Raw genomic sequence first — 24,855 nt, forward strand, 5'->3', positions numbered from 1 at the left:
TATTCGAGTCAAACTCATGTTCGACTCGAACATCGTATGTTCGATCGTTCGTCGAAATACAAACAAAACGGGTCGTTCGCGCCAAATTCGAGTTACGTTTCACAGACCATAATTCACTGCGGCATCGCTGGCTGATGATTGGCCAAGCATGCACTATGACCCGCATGCCTGGCCAATCACAGCTTGCAAAAAACGGAGAGCTATAATTGGCCAAAGCCAGGGTGGCTTTGGCCAATTATGGCTCAGGGGGTTTAGTACACGCCCCACACTATAAAAGGCCGCCTGCAGGTCGGCCTTCTGTAGTGTGTTGCGGTGGTTGAGAGGACAGAGAGAGTGTCATTTTTTGCAGGTAGATAGAGCAGGCAGGCAGGCTAGTCAGTTAATGTTAGTGTGTAGAGGATATATATACATCCCAGGTGTTGTACATATATTTATACACTGTATAGTTTAGCTAAATCAGTTCTTCCTAATTTACTGGTAGGCAGGTGATTGTGCTAGCTGCAGTATTCTTACGTGGTTTATTGCCTGTGTCCTCTGTAGTTTGCACCTAAAGCTACTTGGTGTGTACTGGCCATGTGCTCTGTAGTTTGCACCTAAAGATTCAGGAGCAGTGATTTTAATGATGCTTAAAGCGGGGGTTCACCCCAAAAAAAATTTTAACATTACATTCAGGCGAGTTGTTAGAATGACAATCGGCTGTTTATTTTTAAATCCTTGCCGTACATACCGTTTTATATATATATGTTCACCGCGGCTTCCGAGTATAATCTGCGGGACTGGGCGTTCCTAATTGATTGACATGCTTCCGACCGGCGCATACAGCGCGTCACGAGTTACCGAAAGAAGCCGGACTGCGAGTCGGCTCTATACGGCGCCTGCGCACCGACGTTCAGCTTCTTTCGGCAACTCGTGACGCGCTGTATGACCCAGTCGGAAGCATGTCAATCAATTAGGAACGCCCAGTCCCGCAGATTATACCCGGAAGCCGCGGTGAACATACAGTACAGACCAAAAGTTTGGACACACCTTCTCATTTAAAGAGTTTTCTTTATTTTCATGACTATGAAAATTGTAGATTCACACTGAAGGCATCAAAACTATGAATTAACACATGTGGAATTATACATAACAAAAAAGTGTGAAACAACTGAAAATATATTTCATATTCGAGGTTCTTCAAAGTAGCCACCTTTTGCTTTGATTACTGCTTGGCACACTCTTGGCATTCTCTTGATGAGCTTCAAGAAGTAGTCACCTGGCGCAGCACCCCATCACTCTCCTTCTTGGTCAAATAGCCCTTACACAGCCTGGAGGTGTGTTTGGGGTCATTGTCCTGTTGAAAAATAAATGATGGTCCAACTAAACGCAAACCGGATGGAATAGCATGCCGCTGCAAGATGCTGTGGTAGCCATGCTGGTTCAGTATGCCTTCAATTTTGATTAAATCCCCAACAGCGTCACCAGCAAAGCACCCCCACACCATCACACCTCCTCCTCCATGCTTCACGGTGGGAACCAGGCATGTAGAGTCCATCCGTTCACCTTTTCTGCGTCGCACAAAGACACGGGGGTTGGAACCAAAGATCTCAAGTTTGGACTCATCAGACCAAAGCACAGATTTCCACTGGTCTAATGTCCATTCCTTGTGTTCTTTAGCCCAAACAAGTCTCTTCTGCTTGTTGCCTTTCTTTAGCAGTGGTTTCCTAGCAGATATTCTGCCATGAAGGCCTGATTCACACAGTCTCCTCTTACCAGTTCTAGAGATGTGTCTGCTGCAAAAGGTGGCTACTTTGAAGAACCTAGAATATGAAATATATTTCCAGTTGTTTCACACTTTTTTGTTATGTATAATTCCACATGTGTTACTTCATAGTTTTGATGCCTTCTGTGTGAATCTACAATTTTCATAGTCATAAAAATAAAGAAAACTCTTTGAATGAGAAGGTGTGTCCAAACTTTTGGTCTGTACTGTATATATATATATATATAAAATGGTATGTACGGCAAGGATTTAAAAAAAAAACCAGCCGATTTGTCATTCTAACAACTCGCCTGAATGTAATGTTAAATTTTTTTTTTTGGGTGAACCCCTGCTTTAAATAAAAAAAAAATAAAAAATGAAAAATTCCTTTAAATATTGCACCTGCTGGGTGTCTATAGTATGCCTGTGAAAACGTCTTTGAGAACCCAGGTCTTGCCCGAGGGAACATGTATCAATGGAAAAAAAGTTTTAAAAACGGTTGTTTACATACATATATGTATATGGATTGGATGAGCTAAATGGTTGAGCTAATCCTCCCAGTAAATTGTGCTATGGTCACCGGTTGACAGTGCAAGTGTGCCTGTCAATGTTCCGATCACCCGATCCCCGATGGTTCGTTCAAGTCCTTTTGGACAACCTGCCTCCGGGTTCTCCTCAAGCCGATCCCCCACCGAACTGCATACAGCCTGGGATCTCTTCAGTAGAAGGGGGTACCCAGAAAGTCACTGGGGCCCCTTGGCAGCATCAGTCGCTCCAGGCCAGGAGGGCCCAGAGTCTGGAACTCCGCGTAGTGCGCGACCCCAGGCCAGGTAGGTCATAGTGGTGGGGCCCGCGATGTGCGCACACCCTAAAGGTGGGTGCCGCACCTGGAACCCGCGAAGAACCCATAACAACGGCCTCCACCACAGAAATACTCCTCCCCAGCATGCCCCGTGAGGGAAAACTCCTCCAATTGGCTGCTGGGAAAAAGTGGCTCCGCCTGGACCTCTCTGGCGCCACCTGCCGCCCAGAGATGCAACTGCATCCCTAGAACGCAGACTGACCCACAGAACAATCCGGATTTGGCGACAGCCAAATATAACACAATTAGGAATGAGAGCAACTTACCTCTCTCATTCCCCCACTAACTTTAGCGTAGTGCCCTTACTGAAAGTAAAGGGGGCGCTACATGTGTAAGTCCATTCAGTTTAGGTTTAAAAAAAAAAAGTTCTAATTAGCAAATTAGTTCCTGGCTGCTGTTGGTTACTTACGTTTTGAATAAGTCTGAATTTTAGTTCCATGTTTTTTTCTGCCAGATATAGGGTCGGCTAAGGTTAGTGCTCATGTTATTTCCCATAGGAAAAGTTTTTTTGTATTTTGCTACATTATTTATGGTGCATATTTTATACATCACTATGTGCCAACATTGTAATACAAGTACAAAGAGAAGGATGAGAAAGGCAGGAAGGGGAGGGCAGCACAATGACCAGGAAGAGTCCTGCTTGATTTTCACTAAAATACAATATCTAGGTAAAATAGGTGCCATACAAAATGTACATTACAAGGATATTAACAAACTTTGTTGCAGATTCACACCTTTTGTTAGTCTTAAGAAATAGATATGTTTGTCTGTGTCCATGTGCTAAGTTAATCTAGTGGCAGTCTCTTTATATTTACCAGTCAGCTGCTGCACCTGCAGGGTTCTAATTAGGGAAATTGCAGGGTCTGCATCCCTTTAAGCCCTGGTTCACACTGGTGCGATTTGACATGTCAAATGGCATGTCAAATCGTCGGCATTTGCCGGCAATGGCACCGTCCTAATCGGTGCGACGCCGCATCTGCGGCGCTGCACCGATTTAAAAAAGTCGTTTCTGCACTACTTTTTGCGATTTCGGCCTGCGATTTAAATTGACATCATGCAAGGTCAGCTGAACTCGCATGGCTTCACTCCCGTAGCCCAGTTTGAACCTGGGCTAAACGTGATTTTCTATGGGAAGTAGATTTTCTCAGAAAAGTGACAATTTTGTGACAAGGGGACAAGTGCCAATTTTGTTGCAGGGGATGCCTGAAATCTGAGGCCTCGTACACACGTCCGAGAAACTCGACGGGCAAAACACATCGTTTTGCTCGTCGAGTTCCTTGTGAAGCCGCCGAGGATCTCGGCGAGCCAACTTTTCCCATTGACTAATGAGGAAATAGAGAACATGTTCTCTATTTGGCCCAACGAGATCCTCGTCGGTTTCCTCGGCGAAAAGTGTACACACGACCAGTTTTCTCGGCAGAATACGTCTCCCATCGAGTTTCTGGCTGAACTCTGCCGAGAAAACCGGTCGTGTGTACGGGGCCTGACTTGTATCTTAGTGCAGACTTCTAGGAAAATCAGTGAGCCAATTAGCTAAACAGGAAATTACATTTCAGGGTGGCGTTCTGTATACCATCTGTGTACAGAATGCTTCCAGGTAGCCATATTGCATTGCATTTTTCAGAAAATTACAGTGCTGCAGAGTAAAAAGGAAAAGTCATTTTTAATAATATTCAATTTCAATACGACTTGTGTTTTTTTTTATTATTGCTATTTTTTCCCTGCGATGGTGGAGTTACCCTTTAAGTCTAAAAATGAATGCCTATAATATATGTATAAACACTTCAAAGGGCAAAAAAATAAATACATATGAGTAATCAAAAAAGAATAGCATCCTAAAATACACATTGTAAATACAGTAAAGGTTCCTATACACTGACTGAAACTTGGCAAATTGCTTACTAGTTTAGTATGTACTGGATAACTTCTATTATAAGCAGGTCTGTACTTATCATAATGATCTTTGTGGATCAGTGTCAAGGGCAGAAGGGTAAGGTATCAAGGCCAAAATTGACAAAGTATGAATATATTTTCGGGGTAGTTGCAGTGCAGCCCCATTTACCCTCTGTATACCTCCAGTTGCAGCCACAGCACATGAACACCCTCAGCTGCTGCCTCTGCAGCTAAAGGTGGAGAAGTTGGGGGTGGAAAAAACAGCTCAACCATGTGGCTTTACCACCCCTATGACATGTGAACAAGCCCTTTGTTCACATCTGTGTAGCTGCATGTAGGGCAGTCCATTAATTTCCGTACCCACAAAATGCAGGGAAACAAGTCCCCAAACAAGTCTTATTGACCCCACATCTCTCCATAAAGAGGACCTGTCACAGTGATTCCTATTACAAGGGATGTTTACATTCCTTGCAATAGGAATAAAAGTGATCAAAAAAAATGAAGTAAAAAAATAAAAAAAAATATATATATATTTTTAAAACGCCCCTGTCCCGGTCGCTCGCGTGCAGAAGCGAACGCGCATGCAAGTCCCGCCCACATATGTAAACACCGTTCAAACCCCACATGTGAGGTATCATCGCATGTGCAACAATTCTAGCACTAGACCTCCTCTGTAACTCAAAAATAGTAACCTGTAAAAAAAAATTTAAGCGTCACCTATGGAGATTTTTAAGTACCGAAGTTTGACGCCATTCCATGAGTGTGCGCAATTTTAAAGCATGACATGTTAGGTATCTATTTACTCGGCGTAACATCGTCTTTCACATTGTATCAAAAAATTGGGCTAACTTTACTGTTTTGTTATTTTTTAATTAATGAAACTGTTTTTTTCCCTAAAAAAGGCATTTGAAAAATTATTGCGCAAATACCGTGCGAGAAAAAAAGACCAATGACCGCCATTTTATTCCCTAGGGGTCTGCTAAAAAAAATATATAATGTTTGGGGGTTCTGATTAATTTTCTAGCAAAAAAATTGTGATTTTTACATAAAGGAGAAAAGTGCCAAAATAGGCCCGGTAACGAAGTGGTTAAGGGCGCCCGACTGTAAAAAGGTTGAGAAACACTGGTTTAGAGGGGTCATAAGACAAGGGCTTTTTTTCAGGGGGCTCAGACCCCAGATGCCTGCTTACCACAATCACTTGTAAACACAGAAGTCGGGTTTCTGTGTTTACAAGTGACTTCTCTGCACTCTATATGTAATGCAATCCTGGTATTTAATGCCCCTTTAAGACCCTCCTACTGTTCGTGAAATTTGTCTGACCACACCCACTAATTGATGTGATTTGGAGGGTGTGTGTAGAGGGAGGGGTTTTGTGGGGCCGTGGTTAAGTTCCAGCACCTATTGTTTGAGAAAAAAAGCCCTGCATAAGACCTACTATAGTTCCAGAAACATAAATCCATCTCTCCTTTCTATTGTTTGTTGATCTGTATGGTGAAAATGTACTTGTGCATACAAATCAGGCAGTGTGATGTCTGCAATGGTGCTAGCATACTAATATTCGTTTTCACTACAATAACTGCATGATTCAAGCTTATACAAAAGGATGTTTTGAGGGGAGCAAGGTGTCTAACTACAGGCCTGATTGGGAACTATTTCCTGCTGAAGGAAGCTAGCCATGTGCAGGAAAATGCTATATTGACATTGAAGGTCGCTAAACTCCAACAACTTTTAGCTAGATATGCTTATGCCTCGTACACAGGACCATTTTCCTCAGCAAAAACCATCAAGAAAAATGCTGACAGAGCTTTTTTGCTAAGAAAAACGGTCGTGTGTATGTTTTTCGTCGAGAAAACTGTTGTAGATCTCGACGAGAAAAAAAGAGAACATGTTCTCTTTTTTCTCGTCGGGAGTCTCAATTTTTTCGTTGTGGTTCTCGTCGGGCTGGTTTACGCCGAGAAACACGTGCATGCTTAGAAACCCGCGCATGCTCAGAATAAAGTATGAGACGGGAGCGCACCTTCGGTAAAAGTAACGTTCGTAATGGAGATAGCACATTCGTCACGCTGTAACAGACTGAAAAGAGCGAATCGTCTCTCACCAAACTTACTTAACACGCGGTAACATGAGATTAGCAAAAGCAGCCCCAAGGGTTGTGCCAGTGGAATCTAACTTCCCCTTTATAGTGCCGTTGCACGTGTTGTACATTACCGCGTTTGAGAACGACGAGATTTTGTCTCGACAGTGTGTATGCAAGGAAAGCTTGAGAAGAATCTCGTCAAGCTTGACAAGAACCTTGTCGAGGAAAACAACGTTTCTTTTTCAACGAGATTCCCGGTCATGTGTACGAGGCCTAAGTGCCGGTTCACACTACAGTGACTTGGGACTCAACCTGTGTCGCCCCAAGTCACGCGACATGAGAAATTCCATTGAAGTGAATGGAGCCGTCTTAATGTACACTTCTGAAGTCGCTCCAACTTCAGAAAAGGTTCCTGTACTACTTCAAGGCAACTTCTAGGCAACTTGTACCCACTGTCTTAAGGCCCTTTCACACTGGGGCAGGAGGTGCGGTGGCGGTATAGCGCCGCTATTTTTAGCGGCGCTATACCGTTGGAATTGCGGCAGTATTCGGCTGCTAGCGGTGCAGTTTTAACCCCCGCTAGCGGCCGAAAAAGGGTTAATACCACCGGGTATAGCCGCGCTGTCCCATTGCTTTTAATGGGAAGAAGCGGTGGAGGAGCGGTAAACATACCGCTCCTCTCACCGCTCCAAAGATGCTGCTAGCATGACTTTTGGAGCGGTCCTGCTAGCGCACCGCTCCAGTGTGAAAGCCCTCAGGCTTTTTCACTGGAGAAACAGCAGTCGTTGTTTAGGGTCGGTTTGCAGGCGCTATTTTTAGCGCAATAGCGCCTGCAAACCACCTCAGTGTGAAAGGGGCCTAACTGAAGCAACTTTACAGGAAGAGAAAATAGTTTTCTCAGGCAAACCCCTCCCTCCCACAGAGCTGATTGTTTGATTGGCCACTGGCAAAGTCGCCTGTCCTGGAGGCAACTTGAAGTCGCGTTGTAAGTCGCTCCAAGTCGCGCTGAAGTCGTCTCGCAAAGTCGCGCTGGAAGTCGCGTTGCCCCTGTGTGAACCGGCACTTAAGTGATATTATAAGTCACTTTTCATTTTATGTTTTTGGCTATTAAAACTACACTGCATTGTTTAGATTCTGCTGTGAATCGTTTTTCAAATACTACAATACAGAGCATGAAAATGCAGGCTAAAAACTGACTTTCTCTGTATTCTGATGATATAACGACTTCTTTCGCGTTCTGAATAATTTAACAGAAAGGAAGAATGAAGCTTTTAGTGACACTGCTAAGTGCTCCATTGTATTGACCAGTGTCAATTAAACTGAGGGTTTACCATATATTTACTCATCTCTGGACAGTCAGATGAACAAGCATCAATTACTCACTTGGCTTTGTTACCAGCTACATCTATTATTTATGTATGGCGTACACTACCGCAATGCCTCCTATCAGAAGATGTAGTATTTTTCAGAATAGAAACAATTAATATTATTTCTAATTTTATAATGTTAATATTATTTATAATATCATTTATAAACATGTAATTTAGGTTAAAGATCCAATAATTGCCCCGTACACTCCACTGCTGGTAATGCACTGAATACACAAGATGGCTTCTGCACTGTCATCTGGAACAGCATGTGACATGATACGATAATGCTAAGGGTGGAGAATAAACAGTGGGAATTATTGCCAATTTGTGTAATTGTATTCTGTGATAAGTGAGACAAACCCCTCTGTTTGCCATGGGTATGATTCATTCTCTCCAGCAATTATACAAATAATGACCATTTGCATATTCATGGGCAATTTACTTGTTCTGAATATAAATACATTGTTTACTTTATAACAGATTACGAGGGTTCACAGTTGGGTGATTATGTAACATTTGCTCGTTCATTATGATTTTAGTAAATATATAAATTTTTGTAACCACTTGCCATCCGCCCCATTGTAATATGACGGCCGCGGGAACCCTTTGTCTCTCTGGCGGCCGTCAAAAGATGTCCTCGGCTTCCCGGCACTGTGGAGAGTGTGCGCCCGCCGCATCACTCGGGACCCGATACGCGTGCCCGGCGGCCACGATGTTGCGTTTTTTTTTTTTTTTTTTTTTAACAAAAATATGTAGAAGAATACATATCGGCCTAAACTAAGGAAACATTTTTTTTTTTTAATTGGGATATTTATTAATTGGGATATTTATTAATTGGGATATTTATTAATTGGGATATTTATTATAGAAAAAAGTAAAAAATATTGGGGCAGATCCACAGAGAGAGTACGCCGTAGTTCAGTAGATACGCCGGTGTACTTTCAAATTACCCGCGTAGTATCTTTGTTTTCAAGCCTCAAAACAAGATACGACGGCATCTGGGTTAGATCCGACAGGCGTACGTCTTCGTACGCCTTCGGATCTTAGATGCAATACTTCGGCGTCCGCTGGGTGGCGTTCCCGTCGTTTTCCGCGTTGAGTATGCAAATTAGCTATTTCCGACGATCCACGAACGTACGAGCGGCCGTCGCATTTTTTTACATCGTCTCTAGTTGGCTTTTTTCAGCGTATAGTTAAACCTGCTATTTGGTGGCGTACTCAATGTTAAGTATGGCGTCGTTCCCGCGTATAATTTGAATATTTTTTTTTTGTTTGCACAAGTCATCCGTGAATCGGGATGGACGTCCATGTTAAAAAAAATTACGTCCTTGCGACGTCATTTAGCACAATGCACGGCGGGAAATTTAGGAACGGAGCATGCGCAGTTCGTTCGGCGCGGGACACGCCTCATTTAAATGAAACACGCCCCCTAATCGCCGTTTTGAATTACGTGTCGTTACGCCGCGAGAGATAGACTACGCCGCCGTAACTTACGGTGCAAAATCTTTATGGATTCCAACCAAAGCCGGGAAAGTTACGGCGGCGTAGCGTATCTCAGATACGCTGCGCGGGTGCAGATCTCTGTGGACCTCCCCTATTGTGTTTTTTTTTTCAAATTGTCGCAGATGTGATCAAATACCACCAAAAGAAAGCTCTCTTTGTGGGGAAAAAAAATATCAAAATTGGCCTGGGCAGGAATGGGTTGAAAATGCCCGGTATTGAAGTGGTTAAATAAAAAATGAAAAGATACATTTTCTAATGCAGAGTTCCACTAGTTTTGCTCTCCAGTATTTTGGAAGTGGGAAGCGTGGTCAACCGAACGGCCAAGGTTGTAGTACCATCACACATGCTGTATCTTTTTATGCTCAACGTTTTACTAAAACCTGTTACTGTAGGTGAAAAACTTTGATGGGTAATCATGAAAAGTCAAAACGCCCTGATCTCCACATATACTGTAATCAAGGTTATGCCGGATTCCAGACATAGATAGAAAATACAACGTAATGCAGTTGTGTATTCTTTCAAAGAGGAATTCCAGGTTTGGATATTTTACATACAGTAGTTACTTTGGTCCAGCTTGGTGTAATGTAACTATAATGTATATACCATACCTGGCAGATGCCCCTGGAATCTGGAAATCACAGAAGCAGACACCACTATTCCAATTAACTCTACTTCCTTCCAGGTCCAGTGCTAATCAGCTCGCCTGTATTCTGAACACAGAAGGGCGGCCGCTCAGCATGGGCACCATTAGGAGAATGCTTTGCATTTTCTGAAAGAATGCAAAGCGTTCTCGGATTGGATGAGGGGGAGAGGTGGGGCGGTGATGTCATGATCTCCACCTCATCCAATCAGAGAATGCATTACATTTACTCAGAAATTGCAAAGTATGCTCTGACTGGCACCTGTCCTGTGTTCACAATGCAGCAGGGCAGCCAACTCAGCACAAGTGGAGAACATTGTAGTAGTGTCTATTTCCAGCTTACCAGGGGCATCGACCAGGTATGGTATATACATACATTGGTCCAAGCTAAACCAATGTAACTATGTATTAAATATCCATACCTAGAATTCCTCTTTCACTCTAAGATCTCACTTAACCACTTACCCCCCGGACCATATTGCTGCCCAAAGACCAGAGTACTTTTTGCGATTCGGGACTGCGTCGCTTTAACAGACAATTGCGCGGTCGTGCGACGTGGCTCCCAAACAAAATTGGCGTCCTTTTTTTCCCACAAATAGAGCTTTCTTTTGGTGGTATTTGATCACCTCTGCGGTTTTTATTTTTTGCGCTATAAACAAAAATAGAACGACAATTTTGAAAAAAATGAATATTTTTTACTTTTTGCTGTAATAAATATCCCCCAAAAATATATAAAAAAACATTTTTTTTCCTCAGTTTAGGCCGATACGTATTCTTCTACATATTTTTCGTAAAAAAAAATCGCAATAAGCGTTTATTGATTGGTTTGCGCAAAAGTTATAGCGTTTACAAAATAGGGGGTATTTTTATGGCATTTTTATTAATATTTTTTTTACTAGTAATGGCGGCGATCAGCGATTTTTTTTTTGGTATTGCGACATTATGGCGGACACTTCGGACATTTTTGACACATTTTTGGGACCATTGGCATTTTTATAGCGATCAGTGCTATAAAAATGCATTAGATTACTATAAAAATGCCACTGGCAGTGAAGGGGTTAACACTAGGGGGCGGGGAAGGGGTTAAGTATGCCTGGGTGTGTTCTTACTGTGGGGGGGGGGGGGTGGCCTCACTAGGGGAAACACTGATCCTCGGTTCATACAGTGTATGAACCGAAGAAAAGCATTTCCCCTGCTGACAGGAACGAGAGCTGTGTGTTTACACACACAGCTCCCGTTCCCCGCTCTGTACCGAGCGATCGCGTGTGCCCGGCGGCGATCGCGCCCGCCGGGCACACGCACGGGAGTCGGGGGCGAGCGGGGGGCGCGTGCGCGCGCCTCCGGCGGCGCGCGTGCGCCCCTAGTGGCGGCTAAAGGGTAGGACGTCATAATACGTGATCTCGCCTAGGAGAGCCACCTTGTGGACGTATTATGACGGTGCGGCGACGGCAAGTAGTTAAGCAGGCACCCAGATAGCAAGCAATTGAGCTGCAAGTTTGAAAATGACTTGCTAAGCTATCGCTAGACTTACCAGGCTTCACAAATTTGTTGCACAATTGCAGCAAGTCCGCATTGCATGACTCCAGATCAACTTTCTTTGCAAACATTCTGCAAGTTCTGGTTCAGTTATGTTGTGCAATAGTCATCCCACCACAGGGGTCACTGTGGCTGAGTTTTCATGCTGTAGCCTTGCAGAGCTCTTGCTTTAGACTCACTGCTGCAACTTTGCTCTTGCTAGATACTTGCCATGCAAATTGTCTATTGGTGCCAACCTGAACTTGTGCTTCAAATGCTCTGCAAGTGTACAACTTACCAGTGAAAATGTGCAGCAGGTTAACAGACTTACAATTCAACACTGGCACAAATTTGTGGCAAGTTATCCTTGATATCTGGGCAGCAGTCTCTACCACCACTCTGAAAAGCAAACTGCAGTAGATAACTTTTCAAAGGGGAAGTAGAGCAGAGGCTTATGGGAGGTGTTTCTTCCAGCCAAAGTTTTAACAAGCCGAGTTCTCATTGTGCTTGCGAAACAAAATGCCACGGTTGTGGAATGTGTAAGACCCCCTTTAGCTACATGTTATCTTTTAGGTGGGAGGTCAGGGGGCAGTAAAATCACCCACCTGTTTTTATGGAATGGGTTATGTGTTTACTGATTACAAAATGAATTAAAGACACTAGGGGAGCTGCACCAGTGCTGTACATTTTTACTTTTCGCTGTTTTTGCCGCCCCCTCACTGCCTGTATAATAGATGCCTAACAGAGCAAGTGGTGCCACCCTCCTGGCTGTGTTGTCTGTAGAAATGTATCACAGCATTCGTAATCTTTGGCAGACAGAGTTCAGCTTGAAGCAACTGGATCAGCACAACAGCTATGGAGCTAATAGTTTTCAAAGGATAGTTTAGCAATAACATCCTCCATACTTCTCAGTGCAGGTCTCCTTGAGAGTTATGGGAGGTCTAATTCCCCGTACACACGGTCGGAATTTCCGACAAGAAAAGTCTGATGTGAGCTTTTGGTCGGAAATTCCGACCGTGTGTATGCTCCATCAGACTTTTCCTGTCGGAATTTCCGCCAACAAAAATTTGAGAGCTGGTTCTCAAATTTTCAGGCGAAAAAAAAAATTCCAATTGGAAATTCCGATCATCTGTAGCAATTTCGACGCGCAAAATTCCGACACATGCTCGGAAACAATTTGACGCATGCTTGGAAGCATGGAACTTCATTTTAAAGGTTCGTCGTAGTCTTGTACATCACCGCGTTCTTGGCGGTCGAAAGTTCAGAGAACTTTTGTGTGACCATGTGTATGCAAGCTAAGCTTGAGCAGAATTCCGTCGGAAAAACCATCCAAAGTTTTTCCGACAGAAAATGTGATCGTGTGTACGCGGCATAAGTCTTTATTTAAACCATTACATTACAAATAAAACAGCAAACATGTTGAATAGCAATCAGATGTCAATGCAGAAGATAAAAATGAAATTAAACAATCAATTTTGCAAACATGATACATACTGAGGTTCCTACTCCTAGGCAAGGCTTTTAACAGAGGTGCTGCCCAATTAATCCATGTGCCCGACCCTAATCTACATGCAGGGTACTGGATGCATGGATTTCAATGTTTTTTTTTTTTTTAAGCACGTGATTGGAGCCTGATTATCTTGATCATGAGGAAGGAGGCGTGGCCTTGCCTCTGAAACACATTCTGATTGGCCAACACAGTAGTAGGCGGTAACCAGATTGACAGCTCCAGAATACCTCCACGCCAAGAGACCCTGTCGGCGTCTTCCCGAGTCTCCTTGAAGCTTCAGCTCCTGCTGACACACGGCGGTCGTGGCTGACATCCAAGGATCCCCCGGGGGCTTCTTCTATTGCTGTACCTGACATGCCTTCACCATTGAGCACTATGTGAGTGCATTTTACTTTGTTTAGCCTGGCACTTTTTTCCTTTTTTCCCTGCCCTCTTGTTTCCACAGTCTCTGGGTCCCCAGCCCGTGCCTGAAGCAGCCTCGCCATCATCAGAGACTTTGTGAACCGGTTTAACCCCCTAGCTATTTACCAGGAGTGACTTTTATTCATGTTTTAAGGATGTTTTTATAATTTTTTTTATAAATAATCAACAATATCCATGGGCTTTATACACTACTTTGCAGTTCTTAGGTCCTAGCGCCTTCACACTGGCTTTGTGTGCATCTATTGCTTGAGTATAGGCGTTAGAAGTAAAAAAAATACATTATTCAGGATACCAAGGAGCTTGGCCTTCCTCTACTCTAATTTTAGTTTTTGGACTGAAAAAATAAAAACAATTTAAACTAGGATAGATAGATAAATTGAAAAAGCTGCTGGGAAAGGAAGGGAATAGGAAAACTGTGGAGCATTTGAAGGTTCAAAAATAGTAATTAACTGGCACAGGCATTTTGTTTAGAATACACAGAAAATAACATCAAGGCCCAAAAGCAGCACTAGGAAGGGATATATTAGGAAAATAAAAATTAATTTACCACCTTGTATCCAAGATCTCAAACCTAAATAGACTCAAGAGATGGAGAGTAAATTGTATAGGCTGCCCAGCAGACTGGCACCACCAACGTTGTAGTCAGACATACTTTACCAACACCTCTGCTGTTGATCATAGCATATATAAAGCTGCAATCTGGAGCAGGGATTAGATGAACACACCAACAAGATGACAACAAAGATGTCTTCATAATATACTTCAAATAAAAAATAAACAAAGAGCATTACCAGACTTTACTGAGTCAGGCCCCGTACACACGACCGAGTTTCTCGGCAGAATTCAGCCAGAAACTCGGTCGGAGCTGGATTCTGGCGAGAAACTCGGTCGTGTGTACACTTTTCAGCGAGGAACCCGTCGAGGAACTCGTCGGGCCGAAAAGAGAACATGTTCTCTATTTCCTCGTTGCTCAATGAGGAAAGTCGGCCCGCAGAGCTCCTCGGCGGCTTCCACACTGAACGCGACGAGGAACTCGATGTGTTTGGCACGTCGAGTTCTTCGGTCGTGTGTACGGGGCCTGAGGCCCCGTACACACGACCGAGTTTCTCGGCAGAATTCAGCCAGAAACTCGGTCGGAGCTGGATTCTGCCGAGAAACTCGGTCGTGTGTACACTTTTCAGCGAGGAACCCATCGAGGAACTCGTCGGGCCGAAAAGAGAACATGTTCTCTATTTTCTCGTTAGTCAATGGGAAAAGTCGGCCCGCCAAGTTCCTCGGCGACTTCCACACTGAACTCGACAAGGAATTTGATGTGTTTGGCACGTCGAGTTCCTCGGTCGTGTGTACGGGGCCTTATACTGGATCTTGATAAGGCACAATCTAACTCATGTAATAAATTATGGCATGACACAAACAATTGGTGTGGTTTGAAGCAAGTGCCTCAAGACTGAGTTCTTCTTTCTCTGCTCTCCATTCTCGTGCTATCAATAAAAAGTATTGCATCTTGTGGTGCATACCTCCTAGCCAGTTTTGACTTTATTGTTCAGCCATTTTCCTATAGTCTTGGTAGTGTCAGTCTGCTGGGCAACTTATATAAATTGCTCTGGACTTCCACTGTCTATTTAGGTTTGCATAGTGTGAAACAGATTTTAACCTTTTGGTTGGCTTCATTTTTGGGGTTCAAGTCTTCCTTTGTAGAGTTGGACAGATTGGTCATTCAGTTTTTGGTTTGCTCAGCACTCTAATATAGCTAATTGTATGGGTAACTAACTGTACAAACTATGGGTTGCTTTGATATGACCTTCCATTGGTACATGTGGCTTAGAGTCTATTTTAAATATTTTTAAACTTGGCTCTTTAAAACAAAAAATTGGTGAAATAAAAATGTTTTGATTTTTTGTGGATATATGTTGCTATTTATTTATAATTCTTCATTTTTTTTCTATTACTTGTGGCCCAATAATCTTTTATGGCCTATATCACCTTTCTTTTGTAAACCAAGCAACATTGTAAGCCAATGACAACTCGTCATCCAGCCATTCTACATTTGTGCATAGAGGGGCAGATCCACATACATACGCTGCGCCCGGCGCATATGTAAGATACGCTACGCCGCTGTAACTTACTTGGCTTTGGTTTGAATCCTCAACGAATTTGCGCCGTAAGTTACAGCGGCGTAGTGTATCTCTCGCGGCGTAAGGGTGCGGAATTCAAATTGGGCGGGTAGGGGGCATGCGCCGTCCGTAAAAACTCCCAGGGTGCATTGCTCCAAATGATGTCGCAAGGACATCATTATTTTCAACGTGAACGTAAATGGTGGCCAGCCCCATTCACGGTCGACTTACGCAAACGACGTAAAATTTTCAAAATTAGATGCGGGAACGACGGCCATACTTAACATTGAGTACGCCACCATATAGCAGCTTTAACTATACACCGGAAAAAGCCGAACGGAAACGACGTAAAAAATGCGACGGCCGGTCGTACGTTCGTGGATCGTCGGAAATAGCTAATTTGCATACTCGAGGCGGATTACAACGGGAACGCCACCTAGCGGAAGCCGAAAATTGCATCTAAGACCCGATGCACGAAGACGTACGCCTGTCGGATCTAACACAGATGCCGTCGTATCTTGTTTTGTGGATACCAAAACAAAGATACGACGCGCAAAATTTGAAATTACGCGGCGTATCAAGAGATACGCCGGCGTAATTTCTTTCAGGATCTGCCCCAAAATCTCCACACATAGCTGGATGACCATCTACCTGATGTAAACAAAGTCAAGTTAGAGCAATGTCAGGACACAAGACCTTCCTTGTGTAAAGACAGAGTTTAACTGGACCAGCATTCCCTGTTTATTTCTGACTAGCTGAATACCCGGCGTTGCCCGGTCTTCCTATCTTAACCTTTTGGGGAGGAAAATCATAGTAATATAAATATACCCATCTTTTATATAAGGGTGTAGGTAAGGGTTAATTGAACTGTCATATATTTTTATTTGGCATATAAGTAATATGTGTAGCAGGTATTATTGAAATATCTCCAGGCGTACAGAAGTTATGTGGGAACATACATTTCCCATTGATTTGCATGGGACTTTAAACAAAAACCCCGACCCTCACAAATGGGGGTAGTTAAGGGATAAATTAACTATCCTATAGTTTAAGTGGACATATAAGTAACATGTGACCAAGTGTTATCGAAATATCTACAGCCGTTTGGAAGTTATGAAGTAACATGTATTTCCCATAGAGTTGAATGGGACTTTAAAGGAAAACCCTGACCATGGCAAATGGGGGTGGGTAAGGGTTAAACCACCTATCCTATGTTTGTTGCTGACATATAAGTAACATGTGTGCCAAGTTTCATGTTAATATCTTTAGCCGTTTGGACGTGATGATGGAACATACATACATACACACACACACGTTGAGTTTTATATATATAGATTCAACAGAACCTAAGTCCAAAGTTTAGCTGCAGTTGCAAAAATGCCATTCTGTCATGTCACTTGAAGAGGCATATACCATGGATCAAATAGATCTTTTTAAAGGCTGACATACCTTGAGGGTACAACTAGTCATACATACTGAAACACTGGTAAGTAAACATTACTCAGTTTTTTAAATTGTGTTTATGATGAATGTGTGGAACAAAACATGGTGGTGGACATGGCGTGGGAATGGTTTCCTTTGGTGGCCTGTGACAAAAAAGTAAATGGACAATTTTGGGAATATCCTATGATGTTATCCAATTTAACTGTCTTGGATTGGGTCTTAAAAAAAATGCAAAGCCATGGCTTTGGTACAATAACACTGTATAAAAAAACCCTGTATAAATATTAAACTTTTGCATTTCTATTACCTTTTTTTTTTTTAAAAAGGCCCTCTCCAGTCATCTGTATGTTTCTTACTTCTGGCTGAAATATCTCTTAAAAAAGGGCTATTTATTCCCTGACATTCATTTGCAATTAAAGTTAAAGCAACAAGGTCTATATTACAGAAAAACAGAGGACGCACCTCTGCTGTACCATAGGTACAGCTATCATGGGACGGTGTAATTTTGTTTTCCAACTGTAAACATGTCTGGGCCTATTATGTGGCAGATTCGTTTTCAGCATTTATTTTTGATATTGACTACTTACTTTCCCAGATTTTCCAAAAACTAAAATATATTCTGATGGACTGAACCTTTAAAAGGAAAGTCAGCCCTAAACAAGAAGTTACTTTGTGATCAAGCCACAAAAATAACAGTCAATACCTTTTCTGCACAGAAACTAAGATATCTAAATTGTTATATTGATTTGTCTGTTGTACTTGAAGGTGCTATCAAAGGTTTGGGAGACATGGTACTGCCAGCATTTCTCTATTGAGAAAATTAACAGGAAGTCCGCACCCAATTTCCCATCTTTATTTAAAACCTTGGCGCCGGCAGCACGCAAATATGCCGGCTTTTGGTGGGTGGACCTTGGCATGCATGCTTCAAGCACAGTTACCACAACAGAATTGAACAGAATCAATCACAGTGGGCACATGATCATAAACCCCACCCCACCTCACGGCTGCTGAAAACTCTTAAAGAGCCAAGAGGCGCCGGCGCCAATGGGTTAAAAACTTCTGTATCCAGCTCCCCCAAAGCCTCCCTTATACCTACCGGAGCCCCATAACAATCCAGTGCTGTGCATGAGGCTTTCTCTGCTCTGTCCCTTCTCACATGGCAGATTCATAGCAACAGGAGCTATTGGCTTCCTCTGTTGTCAATAAAACTCTGTGAAAATGGAAGCAGGGGGGGCAGGGCCATGTCCTGCTGTCTGTGTCAGTGGACGCAAGCAGCAAGGCTAGGAAGTGAGCCGGCACGAGCGTCTCTATAGTTGATGGCTTCCTATGGGGCACTGGATGAAGAGGAGGAGCCAGGAGTGCCAGCAGGGGACCCGGGAAGAAGAGGATTGGGGCTGCTCTGTGCAAAACCACTGCACAGTGCAGGTAAGTATACATTTTTACCTTTAGAAAAACTTTAAATTAGTGTATGGCCTCGTGCACACGGGCAAGAATCTCGTCAGGAAAAAAACATTGTTTTTCCCAACGAGATTCTTAGCAAGAACCTCTTGCCACCCCGAGTGTACACACTGACCTTTTCAAAAGAACCGCGGTTCTCTTGAAAGGCAAGAACGCGGTGACGTCATTGCGTACGACGAGTATGCACTCGTCACATTCGATGCAGTCACCACCATCTTACTTCACCCTACCTATCCCGTGGAAGCTACTGCGCATGCGTCAAAGTCATTTCGAGCATGCGCGGGTTTCTATGGCGATAGGTAAGTATACACACACTCGGGTTTCTCGGCAGGAAACAGGCCGACAAGAATCTCAACGAGAAAATAGAGCGCAGATTCTCTATTTTTCTCGTCGAGATTCTAGCCAGATTTCCTGACGAGAAACCTGAAAGCCTCGTACACACGAATGGTTTTCTCGGCACGAAAGCTCTGCCAGCAGTTTTCTTGCTGACTCTTGCCGAGTAAACTTCTCGTGTGTATGAGGCCTATGTGTTTTGGGGTTTGGCCCGCTCATTATAAAATCAAATATTAACGGCAAACAAAATTATAAAGTGCTTTTGAATGACGTTTGACAAGGTATCAAATGTATTGAGAATTTTCATACCTATTTTTGTTTGAATGTTCATTTGAAAATCTACTCTAGCTCTATATTTATGGCATTTGAGCATGTGATAGTGTGCAGACAGGTCAATTTGCTTAGGAAAACATTCACATGTGATCGATAACAGCAGAGGAACGTGAGTGACCTCATCTCTTATTATTCTGCAAGAAAAGTCGATGGGCCAGATTCACGTAGCGCAGCGGATCTATAGATCCGCTCGTTCTACGTGAATTAAGATCCGCTCCCGCAAGTTTAGGAGGCAAGTGGCTAATTCACAAACCACTTACCTCCAAACTTGCGACGGCGGATCCTAAATCCCCCAGCGGAATTCAAATTCCGCGGCTAGGGGAGTGTCATATTTAAATCAGGCGCGTTCCCGCGCCGATTTAAATGCGCATGCGTCGTCCGGGGAATTTCCCGGCGTGCATTGCTCCCTTTGACATCACTAGGACGTCAGTGGTTGCGACGTAAGCGGGACTTGCGACGCGCGTGTTCGTGAATCGGCGTACGCAAACGACGTAGGAAAATTCAAATTCGACGCGGGAACGCCGGCTATACTTAACATTGGCTGCGTCTGATAAAAGAAGGGGTAAGTATACGACGGAAAACCGCTACGGAAACAACGTAAGAACACTGCGACGGGTCCGCGTACGTTTGTGAATTTGCGTATCTCGCTGATTTACATATTATTTATCGTAAATCAGCGAAAACGCCCCCGGCGCCATTTTTAAATTGAAAAAAAGATCCGACAGTGTAACACATTGTAACACTGTCGGATCTAGCCCTATCTATGCGTAACTGATTCTATGAATCAGGTGCATAGATAGGACCAGTTTACGTCAGAGATACGATGGTGTATCTGTAGATACACCGTCGTATCTCTTTGTGAATCTGGCCCGATATTTTTTTGAGTTTTACATGGCTGGAGTCCTACTTTAAATATATATCCCCATCTGCACTGGGGTACTTGTTTTCTGCACTATCTGCATGAAGTTTACATGTTCTCCCCGTGCTTGTGTTGGTTTCCTTCCACACTCCAAAGACAAGCTGGTAGGTTAATTGGTCTTTGACTAAATTGTGTTAACATTGGCTATGCACATATGCTATCACATTCTGAATGCCAGTCTCAAATCTGTGCAAACAGGGAGGGTTGAGAACAAACCTGGTGACCTACCTCGTAAAAAATCTGCCAAGAAAATTCTATGCAAAAAGCTTTTAAGTGTATCATACATGGTACCCCATGGGCATAGAATTACTGAGAGTGAACGGATAACACGTATGCACACATAAGCAGTTGCAAATATTTTTTTGGAGCACATTGTCCAAGCTGTGTGGGTGTGCAACTCTAGGAAATATAACACTTCTGAGTGATTCATCATATAAAGTCACAATTTGAAAGTAAAGGCTTTTTACAATAAATATTTCTCCTAAGAAAACTGAACTTACCTCCTTGCTCATCCAACATAACCAAAGTCCTGATTCCAGCATCTTTACTCTATATCCCCAAGAAAGGTGGCACAGCAGAGAGAAGACAGAGAAAACAGTCAGAAAGTGAAATCAAAATGTAAGGCTAAGCAAATAGTCACTTAAGAAGGTTAATAAGATGGAGAGCAAGCTAGAAATTCAGCATGAGGAATGTCAGTTTTGGTGTCTGGCTTATAATAACACAGCCTGTAGTCTGTATAAATTAAATAGTTGCATAAGAAAAATGCATTGGTTAAAATGGATTGGGCTGTTTTGTTTTTATATCTTTAAGGATCTAATCTTGAAGGGGAACATAATTATAATCAGGGCTGAATTTTTTAAAAAATATGTTTAAAAAAAAAAAAGTAATATGAAATATTGCATACATTTTGAATTTTCATTTTGAGCTAGCGGGGGCAGCTTTAGGCTGCTTTTCCTTTTCCAGACTATCCCTTTGCTTCTTTGATGTAAAGCCTTTCATTTAGAGAACAAAGTAGCTCAATCTGAAATTTGTATGTGAATGACTTATTGCAGTGATTGTAAGATGTCTCTGTCCATAGTTTAAGTGAAAAGAGCAGAGTCACAAAGCAGAAACATTGGGCCAGATTCACAAAAGAGATACGACGACGTATCTCCTGATACGCCGTCGTATCTCTGTGATCCGCCCGTTCTAACTATGCGACTGATTCATAGAATCAGTTACGCATAGCTAGCCCTAAGATCCGACAGGTGTAATTGACTTATACCGTCGGATCTTAGGATGCAGTACCTCGGCCGCCGCTGGGTGGAGTTTGCGTCGTTTTCCTGTGTCGGGTATGCAAATTAGCAGTTACGGCGATCCACAAAGCTACTCGTGAGCGTAACGTCGGTTTTTCCCGTCGCAAAGTTAAGCAATCTTTTTCATTGCTTAACTTTACACAAGCCATGTTAAAGTATGGCCGTCGTTCCCGCGTCGAATTTAAAAAAAAAAATTTGGCGTAAGTACGTTACGCACGTCACAATTCACAAACACGTCGGGGCGCCGTAATTTCGCGCAAAGCACGTCGGGAAATTTACGAACGGAGCATGCGCAGAACGTCCGGCGCGGGAGCGCACCTAATTTAAATGGTACACGCCCCATTTGAATTAGGCGGGCTTGCGCCGGACGTCTTTACGATACACCGCCGCAAGTTTACAGGTAAGTGCTTTGTGAATCAGGCACTTACGCTGAAAACTTGCGGCGGTGTAACATACGTTACGCTGTGTCGCAGGTACCTGAATCTGGCCCTATGTGCTGTTCTGTCTCTTATGCCTTGTACACACGGCCGGACTTTCAGAGAAAAAAAATCAGACAGCCTTTTTTTCTCGGAAAGTCCGGCCGTGTGTAGCCTCCATCTGACTTTTTTTGTCGGAAGTCCGACGGACCTTAGATAGAGAACCTTTCTTTTGTCCGTCGGACTTCCGACGGGGTCATGGCGGACTTTTGCACGGTCAAAAGTCTGACCCTGTGTATGAGGCATAATAGAACTCATAGTCCTCTGGGAACCATTGTCCTTATATTATATATTTATTTTTAAAACAAAGACTATTAAGATAGAAAAAATCAGATATAAAACAGTTTAAAATGTATAAATTAAAACATTCTAAAACTCTAGGCCTGGGAACATTAACAAAGTAATGTTGTTGGAAGATCTCACCCTGTCCCTATGCAAATAAAACATGACAAATTACACTTTGTACTGCTGTGTATACTTCAAAAGCACACTGGAATATCAGTCTCTTTTAGCCAATCAAACATTCCGAGCCTCTTATGCTGCGTACACACGATAGGCTAGTCTGATGAAAACGGTCTGATGGATCGTTTTCATCAGACCAAACCGATCGTGTGTGGGCCCCATCGGTTATTTATCCATAGGTTAAAAAAATAGGAACTTGTTTTAAAATTATCTGATGGATAAAAAAACCTATATAAAAAAACGATCGTCTGTGGGTACGTCCATCGGTTAGAAATCCACGCATGCTTAGAATCAAGTCGACGCATGCTTGGAAGCATTGAACTTCATTTTTTTCAGCACGTTGTTGTGTTTTACGTCACCGCGTTCTGACATGATCAGATTCTTAACTGATGGTGTGTAGGCACGACTGATCATCAGTCAGCTTCATCGGATAACTGATGGAAAAATCCATCAGACCGTTTTCATCAGACTAACCTATCGTGTGTACAGGGCATTAGAGTCAAACCTAAGACTCTCCATTATTCCAGTCTTCCTCTATTATTCATTTTCTCCCCCTATTTTGTTTTTCTAATAACTCCTGCTTCACTTCCCACTCCACTTTAGAGCCCAAGCTTACACCCTCCCTTGTTTTTAACAATACCCTTCAAAAGTTGAATAAGGTAAAACTTCCACTTTGTCACAGTCAGGGGCCAGGCTTAAAGACCATTAGCTATAGCAGTAGAGAGGCTCCCACCAACTAGCTGCATAAGTGCAGCAGCAGGTCACCCTGGAGGATGACATGGGCTCACCCATTGGGAAATCTAAGCACTAACCGGCATTCACCAGAGCAGAGCTCCTGATGGTGGAGATGGATTTTGTTGTGTGTGAATACCAGGTCACGATGCTCATGATCGCCTCACCAGCAGTTGAGAAAGCCAGGTTCCAGTAGCAGATATAGCAGGTTGGGATCAAGCAGAAGCATAGTTGAGGAACAAGCCAAAGATCAGTAATGAGTAATAGCAGAGATACGGATGACAGCAGGAGTGACAAGAGCGAATACTCTCTGTAGACAGCACAGTAATCTGACAACCAGATTAGCCAAGGCATTGCAAGTTTATGGCAGGAGCAAAGGGTTTAAAGTTCAAAGAAACAAGGTTTGAGGCAATGTCATTCAAGGAATGGTCCAGGGAGCTGTCCAGCATCACAGATGTCTCAGCAAGAAGAGACATCACCAGACACAGCAGAAGTTGGAGGTTCAGACCTGGGTCCCGACACTCTTCTTGGTAGATTATTGTTAACCAAAATTTTCTATCAACTTTTTGGATTCCCACATACCTATACTGTTACTTATGTGCACATGTCAAAACGGCTGATTTGGTGTATAGACAGTGGGGTTGATTTACTAAAGGCAAATATACTGTGCACTGCAAGGGCACTTTATCCCGAGCTTAATAAATGAGGTAAAGCTTCACTTTGCAAAGAATAACCAATCACATGCAAGGAAAAAAAAATTGCATTTTAGCTTGCGCATGATTGAATGAGAGAAATCAGCAGGGCTTGCCCTCATTTCAGAGTTCCCCATCAGATCTAGAGCAACTGCACTTGCAGGGTACAGTATATTTGCCTTTTAGTAACTCAACCTCAATGTATCTCAGATAAAAACAGGTATACATCTATCTATCTATCATTTATATTGGTTTGTGATGTACACTCAGACACCTGAGGATTACATATATATATATATTGCATATCTATATAGATATAAATAAATAAATAAATATATATATATATATATATATATATATATATATATATATATATATACAGGCATACCCCGCTTTAAGTACACTTACTTTACATACACTCGCGAGTAAGGACATACCCGTGTGTGTATGTAAAGGGCCTCACAAGTACTGTACAGACATTTTGCAGCCACAATAGAAGGGGCTGAAGCTCAGAGAGCATATCCCGTCCTGTTCCAGTGTGCCCCTGACACCCCCACTACAGCCCCTGAGACCTCAACTACAACCCCCTGATCCCCCACTACACCCTAGAAGTGAAAAAGGGTATTGTTTCACTTTAAGTACATTTTCATTTTACATACATGCTACGGTCCCATTGTGTACTTAAAAGTGGGGTATGCCTGTATATACACACATACACACATACATACATACATACATACATACATATATATATATATATATATATATATATATATATATATATATATATATATATATTCCTCTTTTGAAGATAAAAGGAGGCAAGATAACAGAAGTGTCCAAATCCACTAACATGTCACATAAAGTGAGAGTACAATGGATCATAAGTGTGAAATTAAAGACATTCTTTGTGTAGAAACATAAGCAGCCTGTTGTATGTCATGGCTACAACCCATGCAATGAATAGGAGCCGCACACCAAATATCTCTTCCTTCTTTATTGCAACATCTAAAAAATGGCTGCTTTCATGATGTGCCTGCCCAGGGATCACCTTTTTTAACGCC

At 42.8% G+C, this 24,855-nt stretch overlaps 1 protein-coding gene across 2 annotated transcripts in view; it reads right to left on the reverse strand.

Annotated features, from left to right (window-relative positions):
• The window catches only part of SNAP25 (synaptosome associated protein 25), a 167,651-nt gene that overhangs the window by 23,336 nt on the left and 119,460 nt on the right, over positions 1-24,855 (reverse strand). For both annotated transcript variants that reach the window (XM_040351310.1, XM_040351309.1), the window contains exon 4: positions 20,635-20,683. In XM_040351310.1, coding sequence (XP_040207244.1) covers positions 20,635-20,683 — 49 coding nt within the window. The remainder of the gene's footprint in view (positions 1-20,634; positions 20,684-24,855) is intronic.

Source organism: Rana temporaria, chromosome 4 (genome assembly GCF_905171775.1).
Source record: "Rana temporaria chromosome 4, aRanTem1.1, whole genome shotgun sequence".
Lineage (NCBI taxonomy): Eukaryota > Metazoa > Chordata > Amphibia > Anura > Ranidae > Rana > Rana temporaria.